This window comes from Anopheles merus, chromosome 3R (assembly GCF_017562075.2).
Source record: "Anopheles merus strain MAF chromosome 3R, AmerM5.1, whole genome shotgun sequence".
NCBI lineage: Eukaryota > Metazoa > Arthropoda > Insecta > Diptera > Culicidae > Anopheles > Anopheles merus.
The window spans coordinates 20,823,642-20,849,034 of NC_054084.1; the positions used below are offsets into that span (position 1 = coordinate 20,823,642).

Consider the following 25,393-nt stretch of genomic DNA (forward strand, 5'->3'; position numbering starts at 1 on the left):
TTACGCCAATGATAATATTCTGTTTTTTTTTAATATTCTCCTCAGAACGCAATGTCACCTTTTTATTGAACTGTCATTTCTAAACAGCACGGATAAACGGACAGCCGGATAAAAGGTACCCGAATAAACGGCACTCCACTGTACATTTTCTAACTGAATGCTTCAATGAAGGTTGTAACATCAATTAAAAAGAATGCGTTTGCATAAAAACCTCGTTTTTATAAGAATAAAATCGTTTCAATCTATTATCCTGTAAAGAAAAACATAATTATTATCGTTGAAAACTCCCGAGTATTAAACAAAAGTTCAGCTGACATACAACTGAAGGTCACCTAGAAAGTTGGATTTAGAAATCTGAACAATGGATCTAAGGGGAAAATCATTATATTTTAATCACAAACAATTAAATTATACGTCATACGTCTGGAATAAATAAATTTCACAGTTTACCATATGTTGCAGAAGATGGAGGAAGTAAGTGAAACTCAAACAAAATTATTTGAAGTTAAATGATGTGTAATACAGAAACATAAATGACAACCAGGCAAACATAAGTGCCTTACTTCATCATTTCATTGTTTTTGATAGTTAAATTTGATTTAAATATAAGAAACTTTATGATTATTAACATTGCAGAAGCTTCATCCCTTTTGCACCAATATATGATTATAAAACAAAATTTAATTTTTATTTGATAAAAAAATATATCCAAAAACACGCTGCAGCAATCCTATTGCTCCGCATCCCTTTATTTCGCAAAGTAAATCGCATGCCAGCGATAAGGAAAAAAAACTTTCCCCAACCGTACTTTGTAACGAAATCATCACCAAACATAATGCAAGCAAATTCAATCGATACACCCATCATGCTTCATGTACTGTTAATGCTTTCAAGCGTGCTTAACGAGCAATGGAATGTGAAAAAAAAGAATCCAATACAAAACAAAAGCACCCAATCGTTGCAGGTCACCAGATAACATCCAACCGGTGTGTCTGAAAAAGGAAATCTGGCTTAACCAGCACCATCGCCCTGTTTTGCTCCAAGAGCTGAAGAAGCAAAAAAAAAACGCAACAACGCAGCGCTCCACAAAGCGAAAACAATCAAAAGTTTGAAATTAGTTTTTCCATCCCTTTTTGTACCGCGGCTAGCACGGAACGCTCCCACCTTCCATTGAAGGATCGATAAATTAAGCGACCGAGCAAAAGGCCAATAAAGCAAAAGTTGTTTGTCAAACAATCATCATACGGCGGGAAACTTGCCCGGAAGTCGTACTGTAGTGTGGTGTGGTTGCCGCAAAATGGAAGGCACGAAATGAAGCAGCCGTATGTAACACAATATTACACATCGGAGGTTTTACTCCGCTCATGTTGTGGCTCGTTGTGATCGTTCCAAATCAAAACTGTCATCGTTGCGCGAGGAAGATACGGGCACACACACACACAGAGGTCGTGTATGGTATGATCGCATCGGACGTGTTTTGCGTAGCATAGCAGTACATCCGCAGCGCAACCGGGTCGGCACAAAAACCACTCCATTCGTAGCGGCACGTAATGGTTTGGTGATTTATTCAACGTTCGCTAATTGAAGTTTGTTTATTATAAATGGGATGGCTTATTAAATTTGTAACGGTTGCATTACCGCAAAGCACGCTGAGGTTGGCATTTGGAGCGGAAAAGCTCCAAGGCTTGTCATTTTTAATGATTTTAGCTGCCGGACTTTCCAATTCCCAATGCCACACAACCCGTGTCCCTGCGTGGAAATGGGAAAATGGACAACGCCGAAACACGCACTAAGCTCCTGGGAGGAGATTATCACAAGCCCTACCTACGGGTACCGACCCGTATATTGATGCGCTAATCAGGCTGGGCGAGATTGTGTTGCGAATCCGGTTGAGCTGTGCTTTGATGGTGCTGTGCGTGATTTAATTAGCATTTTTGGGCATTTGTAGCGACTGTAGGTTTCCATTTCAGCCCCGAAGCGAGTCGAGAGATGGTTACGTGGTTTTAAATGAGCGCGCTTATTTGAAATCATGTAAAAGGAAACATAATCATTTTGAAATAATATCTTTCTCAATATTTTTGTAACGTATTATGTCCTTTCTCATTTTTTAGAACTAACTGCTTGTTCCATTTCAAGTTGTAAGTATATTTAGATTTTTAGGTCAATTATTTTACACACTTTGTTTGTCCGGTTTTCTTTCCCGACCCATTCATTTTCGTCCCAATGTCTATCGGCTATCGAGAAATATACTAACTTCCTGTCTCGCGTGTGTTTATAGCTTTCGTATAAAATATATACTATACTATATGTATATATGTTTTTTTTTGTTCTGTCCTATATATATATAACTATGTATATACGTTTCGCACAAGCCGTATGTTTAGTACGCGCGCACTGGTTACATTACAAGCTAGCCCTATTCGTTTGGTTTGTTTTGTTTGTTTCTTTTTTTTAATCTTGTTTTGTTTTACATTTACAAACCTTACGTTTGCTCAAGTGTCATTTGTTATGTATAGCAATCGGTTGTATTTTCTTTTTATAGTGTGTGTGTGTGTGTGTTTTATTGGGATGTGCGTTTTGCTTCTATAGCGTTTGAATGTCTTTACTGGTCTTGTAAAACGGATAAAAAAGGATTTAGTAAATTAATTAAAAGAATCGGGAATGTCTGGTCAGCAAAGCACATAATCTGCTAATACAAATGGTATGAGCGATAATGGAATACAATGTATCACCCCAAATGCACCCCTATTTCATGACGAAAAGTCTCAAGAAGCAATAAAACGATGCATTGCGGAACCACAAAGGGCATGAAGGGAAAATAAAACTTTCGCTGGCCGTATAAGATATCATGATTAATTCTTAGCGAAACTCGTGCGCGCACCACTCGCGGATAAACGGTCACGAAAGGCCGTTTACAGGGCGAACGCGCGTGCGCGCGCGTGTTTGTTCCACTAGAACTGGCATCGGTTAAAAGACGTTCCCAAAACTCCCGCCCGGCCCATCAACTTTAACCCGATGACTCGCGCACCATTGCGAAACTATCTTCACCGCACGGCAGTAGCCGAGACCGGGGCAGAAAGCACTCCACCGTTGTTGCCGAGGCAGTAATTACACTTTCGGAAACTTACACCCTCCACCCGGTGTCACAGGCGTGCCCCGGGTTTTATTTGCCGTCACACTAATGGTCTGCCACCTTTCCAGCCTGGCAAAAAGGGTCGTCCCATTTTCCCATCCCAGCCCGGGGGATGGGGGTGGGCTTTGATTGACTTACGAGAGAGTAAGGTCTAAGTTACAGCCCAACTTAACGGCTTCCCGGCCCAGCCCAGCAAACACACGCGGTGGGCGCTAAAGTTTTCCTCTCGCCATTCATTCATTACTGTTCCTGCACAGCGCTGTTGCAGTACTGTGAGCGGAAGATAGAACCAACCGGGAAGCGGGTGAGTGGGTTTTGGAGAAACATGAAAAATTACTTACAGGCAACTTTAACGCACAAAATAAACAGTTGGCAGTTGGGTTCACCTTCCCTTTGGTGCTTGAGCCCAGCGGGTCAAGTTTCATTTTCCAATTTTCAGCAACACTACTCATGCTCGGCTCGCGCAAGGATTCACAGTTTGTGGCGGCCTAGTGGGTTGCTTACATCGAGGTCTTTCCGTTTGTGCCGGCTTCATTGGAGGTTATTATGTTTACCTCTTTTTTTCCTGTTCTAACGGAGCTCCTGTACAATTTAATTAGTCTTTCTTTCACATTTGCTTCTTGTTAGCTTTGCATGGGGGTTTCTTACTATTCGTTGTGCATTTTGTTGTGATTTTCTGTTGAGTTTACGTTCGTTTTTTTTTCTATTTCACTGATTTTTTTTCATGTTCACTTTTATCACTATCACACTACTGGGTTTCTTTTCTCGCTCTCTCTCTCTTTCTTGTGTCTGTTCGCTTCTCTTGTGTCTCTTTTCCGATTATAATAGCGTTTTGGTTATTCTTTTTTTCTATATTTTCTTTTTCTGTTTTAACTTCTACTGTGTGATCCCGCTTTATAAATGCTTTAATTACTTGTTATACTCCATACGACTAAGTTGTTGCACACATTCACGCTTTGCTTACTTTGTAGTATTAGAAGGAAGTATCAGAGGAAAGCTAAGGCCACGTATTATGTTGATGTATGTTTTTTTTTCGTTCGATTTCTAGCAGAAGTTTTTGTTGTTGTTTTGTCTCGTTTTCTTTGCGTGTTTGTGTAGCAGTGTTTGTTTATTTTATTTAAATTTTCTTCAATCTAGCAGTTGTTTGTTCTTCTTTTAACTATACAGCACCATTCACGGCGGTTTTGCGTTTTGAGTAGCATGGGTTTTTTACGTTTTTACATTACTTGTTTGTTATTGTTGTTTAGTTTAATCGCAGTTATGCTTAGATTAGTACGTGTTAATGCTTCGTAATGCGTTTCGGTTTTGCGCACTCTAATCTGAGTCTTTCACTTTTATACACCCACATCTACACACACGTGTACTGATGGCACTGAGACACTTTTTTTAATGTTGTTGCACATAGCAGATTTCACGAGAAAACGAAGAGAAAATGGCAAAAATAAGTAAAACATTTAAACAACAGATTTACTGTATTGTCACGTTCAATACTTGCGGGTTGCGTGTAGTGGATTGTGTTAAACTAAATACTTAAATTACTTTAACCAATGTGTTTGAGCGTATTAAACAGCGTAAGGTTGTGTGTTTGCACCTTCCTTTCCTTGCTGTCTTTTCACAATTATGATGTGACCTCGCAAGAAGGAAGAGAAAACGCAAAAACATCCAAAAGCATCTCGAAAACAGCATCCAAAGCACGCTAGCGTAACGGAGAGTGCAGCAACCAACTGCTTACGCTTTACAATGTAATACTATTATGTTCTTAACGGTAATGTACTTTGTCAGCTACGGGGTTTTATTCTTTTTCACGTTATGCGGTTTGCTCTACATGCGCTAGTAATGGTTTCGTCACCCGCAATCACTTTTACACTTGGGCCCTTTTCCCCTCATGGTGGTGTGTGGGGGTTGTGTACCATTACTGTTTTATTATTTATTGTTATGTATAGCATTGCTCGAACTGTGCACCGAGCTCGGGCTGGCTCGAGTTCGGTCACAGCGGTTATCTGTACAGTGGTGACGACCGGCGAATGGGAAGTTTAAAATGAAGCACAAGAACATCTTGTTCCCGGTGTCACTGCTCCGGGTCCGTCATCGTTACCGGATGTCGATCGAACGGAATAAGTAATGAAGTGGCGGAAAAAGTACGGAAAAAACGGAGGAGCAAAAATGCAACTGAAAAGGGATGAGTAGGAACAAAATATTCTTCTACTTTGTTTGTGTTTGTTTGTGTGTTTGAACGCTGGCAAGAGCGAATGAACGAACGTGTATTTACAAATGCGAAAATTACTTGCCCTATCCTTGTAGTGTCCTCTCTCCGGGAACCTCCCTCTACACACGTTTCCTCTAGCTTTTCTACCAACCGGTGAAAGAAGACAGATAGCAATAAATAAACATAAACGATTCTAGCGACAACCAGCCAACGGGAACACCGCAAATAAGCAGGTATACACACACACACAAATTTAGCCAGGAATGGCACAGCATAGTCGAACGAGTAGTTGCTTCGTCCGGAATGTGTGCACATCAAGAAGGTAGAAGGCTGGCTTGCAGAAGAAAAAAAACATAACTCGGACGCTGCAGTGGAAAGGTTGGACCTAGTTAGACCCGTCACAGTATGACGACGACGCAGCCAGCAGACGACATCGAAATAAGGGGAACGAGACACAGGAAATGAACTTACTACGGCGTACCCAAACCCCCAACAGCAACGAGTACTCGTGTCGTGTCTTGGCTAGCGCTGGTTGGATTCTATCTTCACCACGATGATGCTGCTGCTGCTGCTACTTCTGCATAAACAAATTATGTATTCAAACAAAGATCCTGCCAGAACTTTGAGTGGGCAACACAGCGGGCAAGAATGGCAAGAATGCTTTGCGTCGGTTTCCTGTGTTTTTGCCGGGGCGTTTCTGTTTCACCTCTTGTTTTGGTACGGCACTCTGCGCTTCCTTCTGCAGCAGTAGTAGCAGCAGCAGCAGCAGCAGCAAGACTGCTTTTGATTTGGGCTTTTCCATCTCCCTTTCTCATTATGGCCCGCTTGGGCCAGGTTGGCTGTTTGTATCTTCCCAGCTTCTCCCCCATCGGACGCGTAAGTACATTTTCTTTTGAAAGCGAAAGAAGAGACCACTCGCCCACGAGTGGTGGGGCTCGAAAAGCTTTACCACCAAAGAGCTGCGACACGATGTCAAGTGTCACCGAAACGGAACGGCACCACGGAAGGAGAAAGCATTTTCTCCGGGTGGGTGGGTGAGGAGAACGGGATTTCCCTATCGAGAGGAGAAGGAGAACCACTTCCGGAAGCAGTCACATGGTCCACAATTCGCCTAGGTTAGTCTTTCTATTTGGGGTTTCTTGCTTGTGTTTCACCTCTTTTCTTTCGCTCGGGTGTCACACGGCGGTGAACCGTGCGCACCTGGTGGAATATTATTGTTTTGCAGGGAAATGGTAAGAGAAAATAGAATATAGCAGCATTGCTTGCTTGCCATCAAAGCTCTTGTTGCCTGTTGAGTGCTTGCCACGCCAAACAAACACACACACGCCTGGTCGCAGGTCTCATCTATTTTTGGACAGAGAACGCGCACGGTTTTTGTTTATCTGCTTTCTGCGCCATTTACATTTACCGAAGGCAGTGTTACAGATGGAGAGGATGTGCCGCTATTATTGTACGAAAAATATTGATATCGGAAACGAAACGAAGATTCCAGCGAAAAACTCGTTACATTTCCCATGTTCGGGTTAAAAGAGGGAAATGAATTTCAAGTGCAATTTTGACCGCACGTTTCACGTTGTGATGAGGCTCCGGCTACTCAATTTGTGTTCTTCATTTTTTCCCAGACATAAAGCACGCACACCAGCAACTGCAATTCACTCGTTGAAGCACCAGGAATAGTACAAAAAAAAAGCCACAAAACAGCGCGCATGAATACTGGAAGCAATTTCACCATTTTTTCCACCCTTGGCCAGAGCAGCGCCGAACAGCGAACACGAAAGGTAAACGAAACAAATCAACATTTGCTATGAAAATTCAAGCGAAATAGTAATTTCATGGCATGGTTCTCGAGCTTCACCGAATGACCACTCAAACGGAGAAGATGAAGGAAAAGTGAGGTCTGGTCTGGCGAGAGGAAAAGCACAGACAAACACAGACAAACCGCGCCGGAGCGTTCTTGCGGAGCGTGTTTGACTCCCCATTCTTCAAGGAAGGACAGCAATGGCGAGCGCAACGCGCAAGTGCTTCAAAAGTAAGTGCACTTTTGTTTTCATAACGGTTGGAATATAAATTAGGTTGAAGCGAAGAAAAAAGAAACAAAACGCTGTGTGTGTGTCGTAAGGCGCTTTGTGCGTATAAACTCGGCGGCAAGTATGGTTTTTCTATTCATATCTCCACCACTCTACACATCGTTTAGCAATAGACAAACCGCAATTTCAGTGAACGAGAGAAAGGGAAGGGAGAGGGGGAAAATGGCAGTATGCTTCAGACCATAAGGTAAACAAAATTGTGCAATTTTCTCATTCTTTTCCAACTTGAGGCAGAGCAACACGGAATGTTGTTGGTTTGTTACACGCAAACACTGTGAAAGCAAAAACGCACCATCCAGAGCGAGACTGGCGAGCAAGCTAGGGGGGCGTCAACCGTGAAAGCGTTTCCTTTCCGAACTCACAAAGCACGGTGGTGCGTTCTCGTTCACCTCTCCCCCAGCCGAAGGATAAGCGCTGCCCCTGGCACGACACACCGAAGAAACAATTAAGGAAAGTAAATTGGCAAGAGAGTGCGAGTGAGATTAGGAAAAGTAGATAAAAGCGAAACCATTTCCGCCTTGCCCCGAGCAGGGGGCACCATCGACCTCGACCGTAAGGTGTTGCCATTTACCTTCTACGTACCGGGCAGAATTTGAAATAATTTCATCGCTGGTATGGCTAATGCTTCAACTCATCGCCCTAGAAGGGAGGGACACACTGCGAGTCGCGTTGTTGAAAACCAAAAAGAGATAAAAGAGACACATAGAGAGAAAAGGAGAGCAAAAAAACACAAAAAATTTAAAGAATCTCTCCTAACGGAAGGCAAACGAACGTGGCCGCACACCTTTGGTGGAAATAAAAACACAAAATCCGCACGCCCAACCCATAGGAATGTAATCAACTTCAACGCACACGCCTTGCACAAGGATATGTCGAATCCAACGGCGTTGGCCAGTCTTTAAAAGGCGAGTGAAGTGAAAAAGCGGAGCAGAAAATGAAAGGGAATAGAACTGGTGGCGCGTAAAGCGCAGAAGGAACGCGGCATGGCGTGGGGCTGTTCTTTACGGGTTTCTTTATGGCTTCGTACATTTCCCATTTCGTTTGAGTGTTTTAATACTGTGTCCGGTTCGTTCCTCCCTCTCCTCACCATTCCTTTTTTTCGCTACCACATGAACTCTAGCTTTAGACACACACACACACACACACAAACACCGTAAGGTTCCGTGTCGATCCGTGGCGAACATCGTTCCGCTGCTTGTCTGTGGCGGCATTTGCGGCCTTTTGTTGTAATGCGGTTCCGATCCATTTCCACTGTGTGTCCGTGTATGTGCGTTATTTTAAATCCTTCTCATCCAGTTACAAACTAGCACATCTTGGAGAACTATAGAGCGACCGGGGGCCCTGTTTTAACTTGAAATCTTACGGATAAGCGCTGAAGAAAGAAAATGATGACAAAGTGTGATCACAAAAAAAAAAGATCGATCATTACATGCGAGATTCGGGTGGCATGGAACTCACTGATGGTTTAGGACTCTTCGATTTTACTGGATTCATCCAGTCTGTTGGCCTGAAGCCCCTAAAATGTTTGAAGATTTTTTCTCGAAAGATGTAATTCATAGCCTTGTAGCTGCCGAATGGTCACCGAAATTACGTTTTTTCTTCTTTTTCCTCGCTACACAAACGACCTATCCGTGTCGTATTACCACTTGCTCAGCGTTTGACACTTGAAATCCTATCCGACCGATTTACGGTTGGTCATAAAATCCGCACCTAAGGGGAAAACAGCCGTCGTGCGGAACAGATTACAGAATTAGGAAATTGCTGCTCTGTTCCCGTCAGTGTGCGACAGGGACAGGTACCACAGACAAAAAAAGGCTCCTCTGCTTAACAAACCACACGAAACGTAGGCCCTAAAAAAGAGGATGTGTCCTTCTGATTAAACCTATTTTTGTGCTATAAAATAATTTCGTTCAACAGCAAACCGTTGGCGGGTGGTGGTGCTGCGGTGGCTACAAACGGTTGGTGGTATCTGGTGCTGCCTGGCACCTTCTCCCTCCCTCTCGATGGCACTGTTGCTGGCAATGGAGTTGTTGGTGGTGGTGATATTGGTTGAGTAAAATTAAATTCACCGATTGTTTCGGTTGACGGCGGTGCATTGCCCACCACAACGGCACACCTGAACGCTGTTGCTGCTGCTGTTGCTGGTGATAGTGATTTGTGCTGCACGCTCCACCGATCATCTGGTTCGTGTTGGGCCCGGCATGCAGATACCACTACCGAGGGCGCCCGCCGTTCGCTACTGTCGCTAATGGTCGCTGCCGGTACAGTGCCACTATTGTGCTGCTTTTTGCTGCCGGTCCACTGCACCGCCCTCGGTAGCAGCGTTCCGATTAGCAGCAGGTCCGATAGCGACGACACCCACCAGGACGACGATGGGCTGTTCTGCTGCTGCTGATGCTGTTGCTGCCCTGGAGGGTTGGTGTAATCGGCCGCAAACCGTTGCTGTTGCTGTTCCGTCCGAGCTGCCCGATATTGGTGGCGATTACCGTAATCGATGGCTGCACTGTAGTGCTCTGGTTTGCGTGTTTTGCTCCATCCCGGACGTGTTTGTAAGTGTTTGCTGCTGCTGCTTCCGGCAACGCTGACCCGTTCTACACGGCCATGGTATGGACCTTCCTGCTCGTCAGCCGGATGTTCTGATGTATCGAATGCTGTTGTCGTTGCCACTGCACCCACTACCGCTGCTACTGCTTCTACTCCCACTGCTAAAGGTTGCTGCTGAGGGCACCGATGGCCCATTTTCGGTCATTCGTCCCACAAACACTGCTGCTTCTCGCGCACGTAGTACGTGTACTGGTGGCACTTGCGACACGTTTTGATCCCGCACCGGTAGCTGCCCCCGTTGTTCTGCAGTGCGCTTTCCGGCTTTCCCTTGCAGTACTTCAGCCCGCACGGGTACCAGCCGATGCACATCTCGAGCGTGCAGAGACACGGTGCCCAGATGGCGCTGACGTCGCTGCACCGCGACGGTGCCGTAACGGTGTTGGCCGACGGGAACAGCTTCACCGCCGACTCCAGTATCGAAATCGATGATCCTGCAAAATGGAGAAGAGAGAAAGAGAGAAAGTGAGCGAATGAATCGTAGAGCAGCATGTAGTAATTGAAAAACTGGAATGGTAATAGAACAGACAGAACAGCGCGCGGCTGTATTTTGCGCCGTTTTTTTTATTTTATTTGCTCGAACGATGGTCCATTCTCGGGCAGCGCGTGCAATGTGAAAAGGTTGTTGCCACTTCAAATTAATCCCCGAGGCAGCGGTGCACCGAGCTGCAAGCCGTGTAGCTTGGGCTTACAATGTAGCCGCTCGGCATAAAGGAAATGAAACTAGTTCCACGGAAAACTGTTGGCAGCAGCAGTGTGTGTGTGTGTGTTTGTGTGTGCGGTACAGCAGGGCAAATGGATGAAGCGTAAATAAAGCGTACGGCTGGACAGATACGGACATCGGCCCGTTCGTCGTTCATTAGAGCGCACGTATAATCATCTTCCTGGGAGGCACTCTTCATTAGGATTAATAGCATCGATGGATAGAGTTCAATCAGGATGGAGCTTCTTCCAACGGACATGTCATTGGTTGAGAGTAGAGCTTAAACTTTGATGACGTCCTCAGGTCATTTGACATTTGTGGACACTGCATTCTTAAGCAGAAGGCTTGAAAATGTAAACACGTTGAATAAATTCACCGTATGAGAAGTCGATCTCTATACATAGAAACAGCACCAAAGACATTTATAAGCAGGTACATCAATCATTAATAAATCTCGTTCTCTTTCGCTGTAAACCTTCAACCAAACCACACGTGTAAGCTCCTCATAGTCTGTATTCAAGTCTGTCTGTGCTCCTCATAGTACTCGCAAATTATTCAACAAAACTGTCGGTGGTATTCAGAAGCATCAATAAGACAAAACTATTGATGTGCTCTCCGTAGGGGACCCACGACTCCGATCTGACTCCAGCTATTGTTAGTCCGATTCCGATTCCGACAAAATCGGACCCAATAGTTTCAACCCAGAGTCGGAGTCATCCGGAGTCGTCCGGAGTCATCAGGAGTCGTCCGGAGTCATCCGGAGTCGTTCTGAAGTCGTTCGAAGTATCCGGAGTCGTTCGGAGTTGGAGACGTCCAGTGTCGTCCGGAATGGGAGACGTCCGGAATCGTCCGGAATTGGAGACGTCCGGAGTCGTCCGAATTCATTCTGAGTCATCCGGGGTCGAGGCCGTCCGTAGAAAGAACGGCCTGAAGTGCACGCTCAAAGCGAAAGAGAAAATAAATCATGAAATGAAATTGCTGACCACAAAAACATTACACCGGTCGTCTTTGGCCGACTTCGGACGACAGCAAATGAATCCGTCTCCAGACGACTCCGACTCCGGACGACTGCAAACGACTCCGGGCGATTCTGAACGGCTACAGACGATTCTTAACAGCTTCAGATAATGCTGAGCGGACCTACCTTCTACTAACCAATCACAAGACAAAACAAGCAAGGTATGGGATTTGCGTACTTCTTAAATCTCAATGAATCAGAATTTTAGAACGAAATTAGACGTTTCTCATTCAGCTTAAGTAAAATGTCTTTATACGTGGCTAAAATATTTCACAACAGCTAAAAACCTTCTCTTATAGCATATATTTGATACAATGAAATAATAAGCACCAACCTGCACTTCCTTGAAGCTAAGAGATCGTCACGCCTTTATAGCATGTAAATAGCTGCATAATATACATTGACACGGGCAAAACCAAGTGCGTAGCGTGTTTCCTGCCTAGTACACAAGCCCAACCCCGTTAGAATGACCACATCTGGGAGAACTGTCGTGCCGTTTCGTAATTAATGCATTTGATCGATATTTTACCCATGCAACAAGAGAAACATTCATTTGCCTTGGCGTAAGCCTCCACAGCGCGCCATGATTTACACGCCAACGCCAGGTCGACTGTGGTGACAACCGTAGGGCTGTGAATTTCTACCATAAGCACACACGGAAGCCGCCTCTGTCTCACACACATACGTGAGTACAACTTTCGCACTCCACGCGTGGAGCACATGCCACGTGGCATGGAACACCGAAACAAAGCCCTGAACTGAAGCCCGCGGGTGGAAATTGCGAAGCAAAGCATGACGCATTTGTCGAGCCCGGCCCGAAAATAGCTTCATTAAATTGGGTTTCAACACAGCCGGACTGCCGATCCTCACTCCACATCCACTTCTGTGTGTGTGTGTGGGGAGGAAAACTTGATACCTTGAAAATGGCTGGCTTACATCTCATTATGTTCGACGGTTCCAGGGCGGGCTCAGGGAAAATCACTCAATCGATCCGTCGCTGTCGTCGTCGTCGTCGTCGGTGGTTGTTCGAGCGCGGGATTAGGCCCGTACATGCGATCCTACCCGGCGAATGCCCGACGACGTACAGCTGTCATTTTCTCAGCGCTGCATAATTTATAGCAGAACCGAGCCAGCCAATGAGCACACACACTCACACGCAGCCGTGCACCCACCACACGGCAAAGTACGGCCATCTTGAATAGCTTTACGGATTCCATCCTGCTCCTTCTTCCTTCCAATCTCTCGCTGGCAGTCACCTTTACTATAAATCTCCATTACGTGTTGCCTTTTCTTCCCGGCCGGGGCAGCACTTTAAGATCGCTTGCCCGTTGCGCGCCACGCTTTTGGGGAAGCGTGTGAAAACTCAACCACGGTGCGCCTTTTTTTTCGCTCCAGAGTGGCTGAGAACACGATGCTGCCAATCCAGCCAACAAGTGAGGTGAGAACGGGCAGCAACAGCAACGGAGGAAGCAGTTTGACCCTCCATTTTCGGGCTAATCAATTATGGAGCCGGGATTAGAAATCGATAGCGGGGCGGCAGCAAACCCATTTACCGAGCGCCGAGCATTACTGTTCACGCTTTTAGGGGTGTTGAAGGAAGAAGGGCACCCACGAAGGGTGCAAATGGAATGGCAGGTCCCGGTCAAGGGTTCGCCCAAGGGTTGCCTCATTGCTGGTGGTGCTGGTTTTGCCTTCACGGTGTGCCTTTTGTGCATTCTAACCAACAGGTCACACCACACACCTTTTGTGTGTGTGTGTGTGTGTGTCTGTGAGAAGAAATGAATTTTTTAACAATGGCCGTCAGCCGGTATCACAAATGCACGGCAATCGTTCCGAGAATCAACCGGTTTTGCTAGCCTGGGGATGAATTTTAATACGCTTCAAAGCTATTGGGCAACCCCTACTGACATGACTGATGACTTACCGGCGTCTCAATGGACAAATAGGGTTAAGGCTGCCAAAGGAAGGAAGAAAATCATATCAACAGTTCCCAAATTAAACTTCTTCCTTCGGTTCCTTCCATCGATTTCCTTCGATTTATGTTATGTTATTTTAAGCATAAATTTAGAACTTTTTTAAATTAAATCTACTAAAAACGTACATGCAAATGCTTTATTTTTCTGTCTATAAAAATAACAACATCTCGTTCTATTTCCGTAAATAAAGTCCGTAACAAACCCCTGCCCCATCCAGCTGTAAAAATGTAATCAATCATGCTTGATGAGCTGCCATTATGATTTATTGTGGACCAAATTTGCACGAAACGTACACAGAATGCCACATTCATATTGCCGCCACCAGTTATAAAACCATTCTACGGTGTATATTATTATTGCCACAGGGATAGCATGGTACGGGACAGAAGCATCTTTTTTTTTTGTACTACTACAGCACACACGAAAATCAAATTCCACATCCACATTCTTTCCTTTTCCTAGGCGGGGCAGGACAATTGTCAATCAAGTTCGGGCGCTGAATAACTTCCGCGCCCGGCGGGATTTCGATGGAGATAGTGCCGCCCTACCCGGCCCGACACCGGAAACGAGTTTCTATTTCGAAACGAAAATTGCTTCACCTTCCGAGCGAGCACCTTGCGGCTTGCGGTGTGGAGGGAGCAAAAAGGGAACTTCTGTTTTTTGTTTGGCTCATTTTTATCACTTTGTCCATTCGGTAGAACAACTTGAAAGCAAATAAAAATAGTTCGTACGTAAGTTCATGCTCAAACAGACTCCCCGCAGCGTAATACAACAATCGGGTCTAGTGTCTTCGTCCTGTGCCAGACGAGCAAAGCTCGCGCAGAACGAACCCGACGATGACGTTTGACATTTGCTGGAGCGGCGGGCTCGGTACTAATTTGATATCAGTTTTATTATTTGCTTCATTCGATCATCTCCACCCCGGCCCTGAAGGTGTTAGAGGATTGCATGTGTATAGAGAGAGCAAAATGTACACTTGCCCGAGCAAAGCATGACCGGATTCCCAAGCAGACACACATAACATTTTCTTTTTTACTCCCCCTTAGGGAGAAAGGTATGCTCCAATAAGTACAAGGAATCCTAACATTCCACACAACAGCGAAGCAAGGAAAATGAAACGGCTCCAAGAAGAGACTTTTTAGAGCAGCACCGCAAACGAGCGCAAGCAATGAAATAAAACTTATTTTATTCGTCTCTAAGATGGAAAAGCGCAAAGAGCATAGAAAGCTCACTTTCCCCCTTTTGGCTTTAAACGATTACCCACCACCACCTCCATCACCATCACCATCGCCACAAGGAAGAAATAAAAGCAAGCGCTCAACATACATTCGGTTCTGCAGCCGGCATAACGATCGAAACGGCACACCAGGAAATTGGAGCGCAACTGTCCCTCTGCCAGTACAACAAAAACCCCGCTCCCCACCCGACAAGCAGCAAGGAGGACCGGATGGCAGACGTCCTCCTGCGCTCTCGCCACGCATCGGCACGAGATGCTCCGGAACGGATAGCAATAAAACGGACGATACAACGAATCAATAAATTTCATAAACTGTGGGCATAAAATAAATAAATTATTACCTTTTAAAAGTGGTTTCGAGTGAAAATTATGTGCATGATGTGTGCGTGTGTGTGTGTGTGTAGAGTGGCCGGGTGCGTACGGGCGAGCGAGCAGGAACGCAACGCAATCGGCAGGCAGTTTATTAGCTCGATCGATCGTTCGATGGATGGAGCCGCATTTAATGATGGCCTGGTGCGTGTGTGTATGTCCGGGAAAATTGTGTTCGGTTTTCAGAATAGATCTAACACTGCTACCCGTAGAGCCTTCGTTGTGCTTTGATGTTCAAACCAAAGGGAACGGGAGGAAGCGCACGACTCCCGGGGAACGGCTGGCCAGATGAATCCAGCCGAACGGATATGCTGGCACACATAGACTTGACTGTGGTTACATTTTGAAATAATGTTTTGCTAGAAATTATTAATTTCAACACATTTTGTACACTTCATCAAAACATGCACATTAAACGAAAGCAGCTAAGCACATTCGCAACAAAATGCCATGTTTTGGGGGAGGCAAGGAGTAATTTATTTGCAAATGCACTTTTCGAGCCACACAACGGTGCGAATTTGCCCACCATGCGCAAGCGATGAAAAAAGCGAAACGCCACCGGAAGACCCGGAACACTGAAAATGCTCATAAAATATGATAAACGGAAATTCGAAGTGTATCGTAGAATTGAGTATTGCTAGAAGTATAGTAGCAAATGAAACGAACGGCACGAACGGAGCAATCTAGCCAGCAGGCATTTATCACCGACGATGAGAGTATGACTGTTATTATTTTTTATCCTCGTTTTTTTTGTGAGACTCCTCCAGGACGGGGGCAAATGAAAACCTCACTCTCCCACGATGCTTTTAAACAGCCAGAACAAACGTTCAATGATCGTTTTTTTCTTCCTTCTACTCCTTCGTGTGAAACGTGATGTCGTTATAAATTTAGCAGCAAACAGCGTGAAGCATTTCTTGTTTTTCTTCCGTGGAGCAACGCAGGAACAACCTTTAGAAACGTGTTAACTGAAGCGTTTAACATTATCGAACACAAATAAAGTATCGCAATTAGCTATATTGCCCAATTTCAATGGCAAAAAATATATGAAAATATTGACAAAGATATATTAAACAAATATAATTAAATAAATTAAACATTAAGATAATCTTTACAAAACTGAGTTTGTAGATAAATTTATCTCGTGTTACTATTTGTCTCGCATTGATAAGTATGATGTACTAAAGAACTACCAGATGAATTACAGGGTTTTCCAATTCATTTTCGAATATAAACATTGTTCAACACCGCGTGGAAGAAGTTATTCCACATGACTTTGATATTGCATTTTCATCATCATAATTTTGCATTTCTTCAGCATGATTTTCAACATTTGAAAAGTCTGTTGCCATGGGGTTTTTATCAGGGTTTGAAGCCAGATCTCACTGCCCGTTAACCGTAGAAGTGTTGAAAATCATACTAAAATCATGATGATAGAAATTCAATAGCAGATTGATGTAGTTTAACATATTGAACGCGGTGAATAACAACGTTTACGTTCGAAACTGACGTAGAAACCCCTGTAATTAAACAAAATACCAATACGTATACTTCAACGAAAATCACTATCTTTCACACACACACAACAACAAAAGAGATGCAATCAGAATATTAAAAAAAAGATAATGTTTAGTAAATACAGATGTAAACATAATTATTCACCGCCTCCAAGCTGTCTTTGTAACGGCTGTCAAATAGTGTAATTGCTGTAATAATTAAATTTAAGTTTTTACACATGATTTTCAACACATAAAAAATAACTGTTAGCTTGAGACGTGTTGAAAATCATGCTGAAGAAATTAAAAATTATTATGATGGAAATGAAATATTAGATTGATGTGGATTAACATCTTGCACGCGGTGAATAACAACGTTTACATTCGAAAATCAAGTGGAAGACCCTGTAGTAGAACATAAGAGCAAAAATAATACCGAGAAAGGATTCTAAAAATAATAAAAATTTACCAAAACAAAAGCTCAAATTTGTCCAACTAAAGAAAAAAACACTATAAATTCCCACAAAAAAAATAGATTAAATCAGAGTAATTCAGCTTTAAGCTGATAATGACAAAAGTATGAGAAATAAAACAGAGAATTAAAATAAATCAACAACAAATGCAAACGACCCTAACCTAAGTCATGCGTGAATAAATTCTTCAAATGTCTGCGAGGGCTTACACTTCTACCATCCAAAAACAAAAAGAGTCTTTCCTTTCAAGTTCTAAAGCACACTTAACTTCCTGTGGAATCTAAACCTTCTTTTGGTAGAACCATCTTCAGCCATCTTAACGATTACACCACCCAGAGTAAGGGCACGGGGAGAGCACAAGCCGGTTAAGCTCCCCAACCATTTAGAGCGAGGCAGGATCCACAAAAATAAGCACACTCATCACCGGCTACGGCATAATTCACCGAGCACGCGCTGCAAATATGCCACACTTCAGTAATTACCCTCTTTGCTGTGAAAAGGTTCTGTCCGTAACGTAAAATTGGCGTACACTTCTCCTTCTCTTCCTCATTTTACTCCATCCTCCCCACACAGCACCCAGAACGGAGAGACGGCGGTGGTGGTCCCAAAGCGTCCAATGCCACAGCCGCCGCCGGATTGTCTGGTAATGACAAAATAAACGCTAGACAAACCCCAAATCCGACCCGACGTAAATGCGCTGTAGAGAATCATCCATCCACCAACAGCAGCAAGATCAAACAAAGCAAAAAAAAGCACCAAGCAGCGACAACTCCTTAAATCAACCAACCAACCAGACCAGGATAACGAGAACGAGGGATGAATGAACCGAAAAGCAAAAACAAAACAAAAAAGCGAAGGAGGACAGGAAGCGCTCACTGTTTGAACTGACCTCTCGAGTGGAAAAGCTCTTTTCAGAAATGGAAACCTCGCGTCGTACCACCCCCGGGTTTTACGTTTTCAACGGTCCTCTCCTTCTCCCCCCCCCCTCCCCCGTCTTTTGGTGTATGTGGGTTGCAGCAAACAAAGCGAGTGAGAGGGCAAAAAATGGCCGGGAGAGAAAGTGCAAGCAACGAGAGAAGTTCGTTGTAAATCGTTGTTAAAAAAGGGTTATCCACGTAGAAGGATAATAGTGTTTTCAGTTGGACGGGCCAAAGGGGAGTACGGCACGTTCTGCTCCGGTGCAGATCATTTCCTTTTTCGACCTAAAGTCCAAAGCAAACTCACGTTTTGAAGAGAGCGAGGAGGGCGAGTCCCGAGAGTAAGCGCGTAAGTGTGTCCTTGCGGCGTTGAGTTTCCGTTCGCCCCGGTGAAACTAAATAAAATTCCAATTTAAATATTTCCAGTTTGTGATTTTTGTCATCATCGTTAGCGTCATCATCGTCATTGCATGCACAGCAGCATCATGCTGGTCTCACAATGGTTGGCCCGCAGGGCTGACGGTGGGGATGCTTACTACTGTCAACGAGATGGAAATCTGAATCTGTGCGTTTTCGCCCTGGTGCGCTTGCTGCTTGCTCGCGCGATGATCCGAATTCCCCGAGAGCGGGGACATTTGACTCCCTCCGTAAGCGGGTGGGTGGTGGTATCGATTACCAACAGTGCCGCAAAGAGAGAGAGCAGCTCGAACGAGAGATACTGAACTGTTACATTCAACATAGGACGATTGTGCGGCAGACAAACCATGAAAGAACATTCGCTTCAACAGCTGCCAAGTGGAATTTCATTTGTTTCGCTGATCCATCTTTTGTTTTAAATACAGTTTACAAAACACAACAGCACAGGGAATCCATTTGAAGCATGTTCTTCCACATTCTGTTTTACTTCTACCCCGAAAAACGTGGCCCGGAACTCGGGGAGGGGAAGAAACGTGCTTCACATTCCCATACCTTCCGCGTGATGCTCCCGCTTACCTGGTAGTTCGGCCCACGCCCGCAGGTCAGCTTCGCGCACGTACGTGGCCTCCTGCGCCTCCACGCAGAACGGTGCCACGTGACGCGAAATTGGCGTGGCACGGTCCAGCAGCACCCAGCCGGTCATCGTGTAGTTCTCCTTCCCTCGGTCCTCTTCCGGCGTTCGGATCGTGCTGGGATTTTTCTGCAAAGATGGCAACAAAGCAATGACGAATAAAATGGTGAATAAAGTGCGCTCTCTCTCTTTCGTTCGCTCTATGCAAATAAAAGCAAATGCAATCGAAACGTCCGACGTCGGTCGCGTGGCCGAAACGATGGCACTGTCCATCGCACAGTGCAAACACGGCGCGACACGTGACCGGATGAATGAAAGGGATAGGGACGGGCGATGAAAAAGCATAAATTATATTCAATTGTACCCTTGGCGGGTGCGCACGGGCGCTCCAAAGTTCTGTTTGACTGTTGTGCTGATTATGCTGATTTTGTATTTAAATGTAGTCGATCTGGCATAAGAGGCTTCGGAACATTCACTCACACACAGAGAAAACAAACAAACATCGGGAAGTCGTTCAGGTCAGCTGCAGTGAATTAAATCCATGTGGAAGGGAGAAAAGAATTCATTACGGCACGATTGAGAGGTCACTTTTATGCACATTGTTTATGATGTTAAGATAGAACAAGATGGCCACTCTGGCGGGGCTGGCAGCTGTTTGTGATTCAAGAGAGGTCAAAAAGTTTAACGACTTGCTGTAGTGAGCTTTAAAGCAATTGAGATGTTCTTATAAATATTTTTTTTATATTACAAAACTATCAACTATTAAGTAAATAATGGAAAATCCTGTCAAGAACTGCCCATTTTTCTCTATACAGTCTTTGGAATACAAGCGGAGGCGTTGACGACACAACGCATTCCATCGCGAAAGATGATCTTTATTGCAAATAAATATAATTCCTCTACCATTACCCTGTCAAGCGCCATCATGGCTAAGAATTTTAATAACGTTAAGCAACAGTCTATCATCACGACGAGCAATTTCCCCTCCATCATCATCATCATCATCTTCAGCATGCTCTTTGCGTACCATGCCGGGAAACAGAATTAATATTGAATGATTACTTCCGATAGCGGCGCGCCGGCTAGAGACGCTCGCAAGTCAAAGATGAGCAAAAGCGAAAGGCATTTCAAAAATGCATAACGAGAAAGTAGAGGAACAGTAGAAGAAGAAAAAAACTGCGAGAGGCAAAAATAATACATCCGGAAGTTCATTTTGTGTCAGAAACTTTTCTAATAAGTCACACGGTTTGCCTCACAACGGGGCCAGGCGGCTCTAGAGCTTTGTGGGAAGCAGCTTTGCCAAAGAAGCGCACACACCCGAACGAAGACAAGATTCAGCGCTGATGTAGCAAAGTTTGCGTTTCCCACACTTTGCTTTCTTTCTAGTGCACTTTATCCGACTCCGATGTATCAGTTTTAACGGGGCGTGGGGTGAAGCGAGAAGGAATTCAAAAGCGTTTCGCTTCGTTTGAAGAAAATTCATTAAATGCTTGCCTTGCTTCATGCACTGAAATTCAATTTACTTGTCGAGCCGTTAAATGCCAACCTCTGTCATAAACGAGAAATGAAACAGTTTTCAAGAAATTCGTATGATTAGGATATTCTATAACAGTGGTACTAAATATTATCTTTCGGCGATACATTTTTACCTGCGGCTTATGGAACGACACGAACTGAGTTAAATTCCTTTAAAAAGACCATCTTGTTTCCATATTTTCCTTCAACTGCCACGAGAGCACGTAAGTGGATCCTACACGTCAGCAACCACATCAACGTCAACTTATTTTGCCGACGCCAACTCAATCACACTGCCAATATGTCAATATCTCACGGGACGGTTTTCTTTCTGCCCTCGTGAAAGTAATTGGCCCGAATGTACTTCTATATCGCGACAACTCACGTACGGTGTTGTGCGTCTGTCTTGCTCGATCCCAAGGTCTCAATTCAGCTTGACACATGCCAAACCCCGTACCGGCGCGTCGCCGACGTCACCATCTACCTGCTACAGCATTTGCACTTCTATCAGCAAACCGGAAGACGAAACGACGGCTGCAGCGGAAGTGATTGTCACAGGAAATTACTCCGCCAAGTAACGACACGGATTACTCTCGCCCAAGCAGCCCCCGAACAGTCGTGCCGTGCAAAAGTTCCCGAACGGGCGGGAGTGCTCGGAGTGCTTGGCACTGAACCTAACGCCCTGGAACCGTGCATACCGTCGTTGTGTCGTTTGCTTACACTGTCACCTCTCTTCCTTTTAGTGTGTAGGAGGGGAGAGAAAGAGAAAAAAAACAGAGAGGGGGGGGGGAAGATCGCCGTTCCACTTGAAATCTGTTTCCAACGCCGATCAAGCGCGTTTTCGCGATGACGTGACACACGGCAAGCGAAGACATTCGGAAACACGCGCTCACCCAAAAATAAGGCTTATTTTGCGGGATGGCAATCCAAAGAAGAACGGTGACGCTTTTTTTTCGATTGCATGATTTTGTTATAAAAGAATAGCGAAAGAAAATTTATATTCCTTACCTGTCGTAGTTTTACCATCGCATCGGCAGTGATGAAATCTCCTTTCTGGAATTTGGTCACGAAGCACATCACCTGATACTGGCTCTGGCCCCGTTCTTCCTCGCCGAGCACGAGCGCTTTCAGCACCTGTACTTCCTGTAACGGGGCAAGGAAGTGGAAAACAGAGAAAAGAAAACATTAGTAACAGAGTTCGATACAGTTTCAATCAAGTGGCGAGACGATTTGTAAAAAGTTGAGATAAGGGATAAAAACAAATTACAATCACTTTGGACACGGAGCATGTTTAGCATCTTAAATCGGTCAGAGTATTAGAGCCCAAGTTTAAGTTAGGAGTAACTCTTGCTTGATAACATACACAAGAATGCTTGTAGAAGGAGCACAAATACCCGAATACCCGAACTGTTCAATTTCAATAGTCCTTTAAAGTGAGGTGTCTATGTCCTAAACGATATGCTAGTCCATGCTAGCTGAGCTCCTAAACTGAATCTAACGCTCATAACTTGATTCGAGCCACCCTTATGGCATCGACTTCATCTGTTTGTGGCGCTTCTATGAGCCTGCCAAACGAAAACCGGATGCCACGGGCCCGCGGTTTGCATATTTAACCAGGCAAAAACCAGACGGATGACGGCACCAGCATCAGACCTGTTAAATAACATGGACCTACGTAGATGTGTCGTACGGATTGACCATTCAAAACATCGTCTATATCAGATTGAAAAGTCAGCACCAACCCATAATTCGCAAGTTGCACACATATGCGGACAATCAGTCGAAACATCTAATGCCTGAAAAGCAAGACATCACGTCACATTGATGGTCTAAGTTGGAACTATTTTGGACAGTTCCGTTTCCAGATGCTCGCAAACACCATGGACGCCAGGTCGTTTGCGGAGAAATGCGAACGATAATGCAGGAGCAGCTACTATAATGACGAGCTTTATGTCATTCGAATGACGTAAGGCGATCAAGCCCATCAAGGCTGTAAAGTAAGTCTTTACCGTCAGATATGGCTGGGATGAAGAGATCTCTATGTCAGATAAGGAAGCGGTCGGTTCTAAGCCCTGAGCTTTTCTGACCATTCCTGCAGTAGACACAGCAGATCGGAAATCGTTTTGTGCCCATTTGTACCGTTTTAGATAAGAATTGGGAATATAAACGTAAGTTATAGTTCATTATTTTACATTTTGATACAAATTTGCGAAGGTATACTGTTGTCATTTGGTATTTCATAGCAACAGTATCACTTATTACATTCAAAACTAATAATTCCTTTGTGCACAACTTGCCCATCCATCTCCATCCTCCAGGCAGGTGGTGCGCATCAGTTCTTCTCCCACCGCAACAAACGCCAATGAATTGATCAAAGCCTGTACCAACGGAACCATTGACGTTCGTTCATCGGTGAAATGAATTCCAGCGCTTCAATGGTCCCCCAGCCGGCCAGTATGCGTATGGGAATTTCACCCAACTTTCACCAGCTGTGGCGCACACAAAACTCCATCCAGCCAGGCGGAATTCGCTTTCTCGAGCACTGGCGTTGTGTGGGCGCACGATGCTTCCCTGACCGCTGTCAGATGGGTATCGGATGATTGTCGCTTTTGCGTCAAACTGTTACCGATGCGGGGGGGGGGGGGGAGATGGGAGTTCGAAAAAGTGCGTCCAGGACGCTCGCTCGCACGCACTTCTTCTGCCGATAGTTTCGTGCACACAAAAAACCCGAACGACCGGACAGTACACACCGTCGCGGGAGGGAGCCGTAATTTAATCGGATTTCGATGCTGTCACCATACATCACATGTACACACGCGCCCCGGCAAAAAGTGGTACGTCTCGAATTCGATACATGAAATACCTTGCGCTACCTGACAAAGAGTGTGAACGATAGCGAGAGGATGGGACGATAAAGGAGAGGGGAAGGAAATCTGACCAAACTTCGTCCAGGATGGGCGTCTTTCACCTGCACCGCGCTTGCTATCACGTTCTCTGGAATGTACGCGTCCCACATGACCATACACACATACACGTATCCCGTGACGTCCATTTGTTAGCGTTGACGAGATGAACCTTCCCGAATCTTGTTCGACCGGGTTCGGCATGGGGTGTTTTTCATCTGTTCCGTGAGTCCGGAAACTGCACGAAGTCGATTCCTGTGCCTGCCAGGATGGTTATGGAGAAGTAAAGCTAAAAAAAGGCAACACCACGTGAAGCAAAAAGACATCCGGAAACGTGATCCGTAGCGCAGAACGGTGCCTGGACCTGGGAAATCCGACGAATGCAGACACACACTCTCACACACACAAACACCAAGGACAGACAAATCATAGCCGCAAGTCATAAAGCTTTCACGGAAAGAGAATACTCTTGCAATCCCGCCGGCCAACGAGCCAAAAGGACCGTGTGGACCTCGAGCGCTTCAGCTTTGCTGGAAATCGTTCATTTACCCATGGATGGATCGGTTGCAGCATTGCGGGACATTCCCAGGAAAATCCGCTTCCTAACGATGGAGCAATGAACATTCAGCGGCAGTGCAGCGGCGCGTGCACAGCGCGAGCGACGGACCGAGCATCCTCGATTGTACCGAAGCCGTAACACTGGTAACACTGCAAACTGACAGCTGTCCCCATTATATGGTGAGTCTTCATTTCATCCAGCTACACTATTTCAAGCAGCACGCGGACAGATTTTGACTAATTTAATTTACCCTTTTTCGGAGGCATTTTTTAACAGCCTTTTGGGGGTTTAAAATGTTCCAAACAATGTTACACAAAAAGCTGCACATACAACGAATTTCAATTCTAGGAAAATACATTTAAACACCGCGTTTGCATGGAAATTCTGCGAAATCCATTCTATTCAACCTAGGGAAAATAGATAGATAATATTTAAACGTAATATTCATAACATCACGGAAGCCGCTCCAACGATCACCCAAACAGCGCCCCGTACTGATGATAAGATGTGGTCGTAAAATGTAAAAGGTTTCTTTTGTGGATACAAATCCATTTCCGAAGAGCCGAACCGGGTACCGGGTGGCAGATTAAGATGATAACCCTATTAGCAGGTGCTTATTCAAATTTGGCTCTCCGCCCCAAAGGACGACCATTACCCCCACAGACAACACAACAGCACACGCACAGAGGGAAAAACCACCAACCACCAGCTATCGATGGTCTCATCCAAAAGTAATCAAAACCTTTCGGTAAATATATTCCCCCTGCCCCCGACAGACCCGGCAATCGATGCAAATTGGAAGAGGAAATCCTAACACAATATTTACATTCTTTCTCTGGCATCTCACTGGTTTCCCTCGCCAGCATTTGCCACGATCCTCCGATCAGAACACATTCGGTAGCTTTTACCTTGGGGCCACAGTCCCTACTGCAGCATCCCCTTTCCCTGTTGCTGTTGGCATTAAAAACGATTCACGGCAACGATGCGATGTTTGGTTGAGCTTAATTGAATTTCTTGAACCCAACGCACAGTGGTAGGGTTAAACCGTTGCTAAAATCCCGTTGCCCGCTTTGATGCAATGAAGCGTGCCTTTGAAAATGTATACATCTAAATTAGATTTGGAGTGCGCTAGCATGGAATGTGATTGCAGATGTT

General features: G+C 44.9%; 1 protein-coding gene across 1 annotated transcript in view; it reads right to left on the reverse strand.

Moving 5' to 3' along the window:
* Window positions 1-2,327: 2,327 nt before the first annotated feature.
* Window positions 2,328-25,393, reverse strand: part of LOC121595760 (out at first protein) — a 74,461-nt gene continuing 51,395 nt past the window's right edge. Inside the window, exons 3-5 of the mRNA XM_041919963.1 lie at window positions 21,785-21,919; window positions 19,207-19,390; window positions 2,328-10,461 (exon numbers count right to left, since the gene is read on the reverse strand). Coding sequence (XP_041775897.1) covers window positions 10,172-10,461; window positions 19,207-19,390; window positions 21,785-21,919 — 609 coding nt within the window. The 3' untranslated portion in view covers window positions 2,328-10,171. The remainder of the gene's footprint in view (window positions 10,462-19,206; window positions 19,391-21,784; window positions 21,920-25,393) is intronic.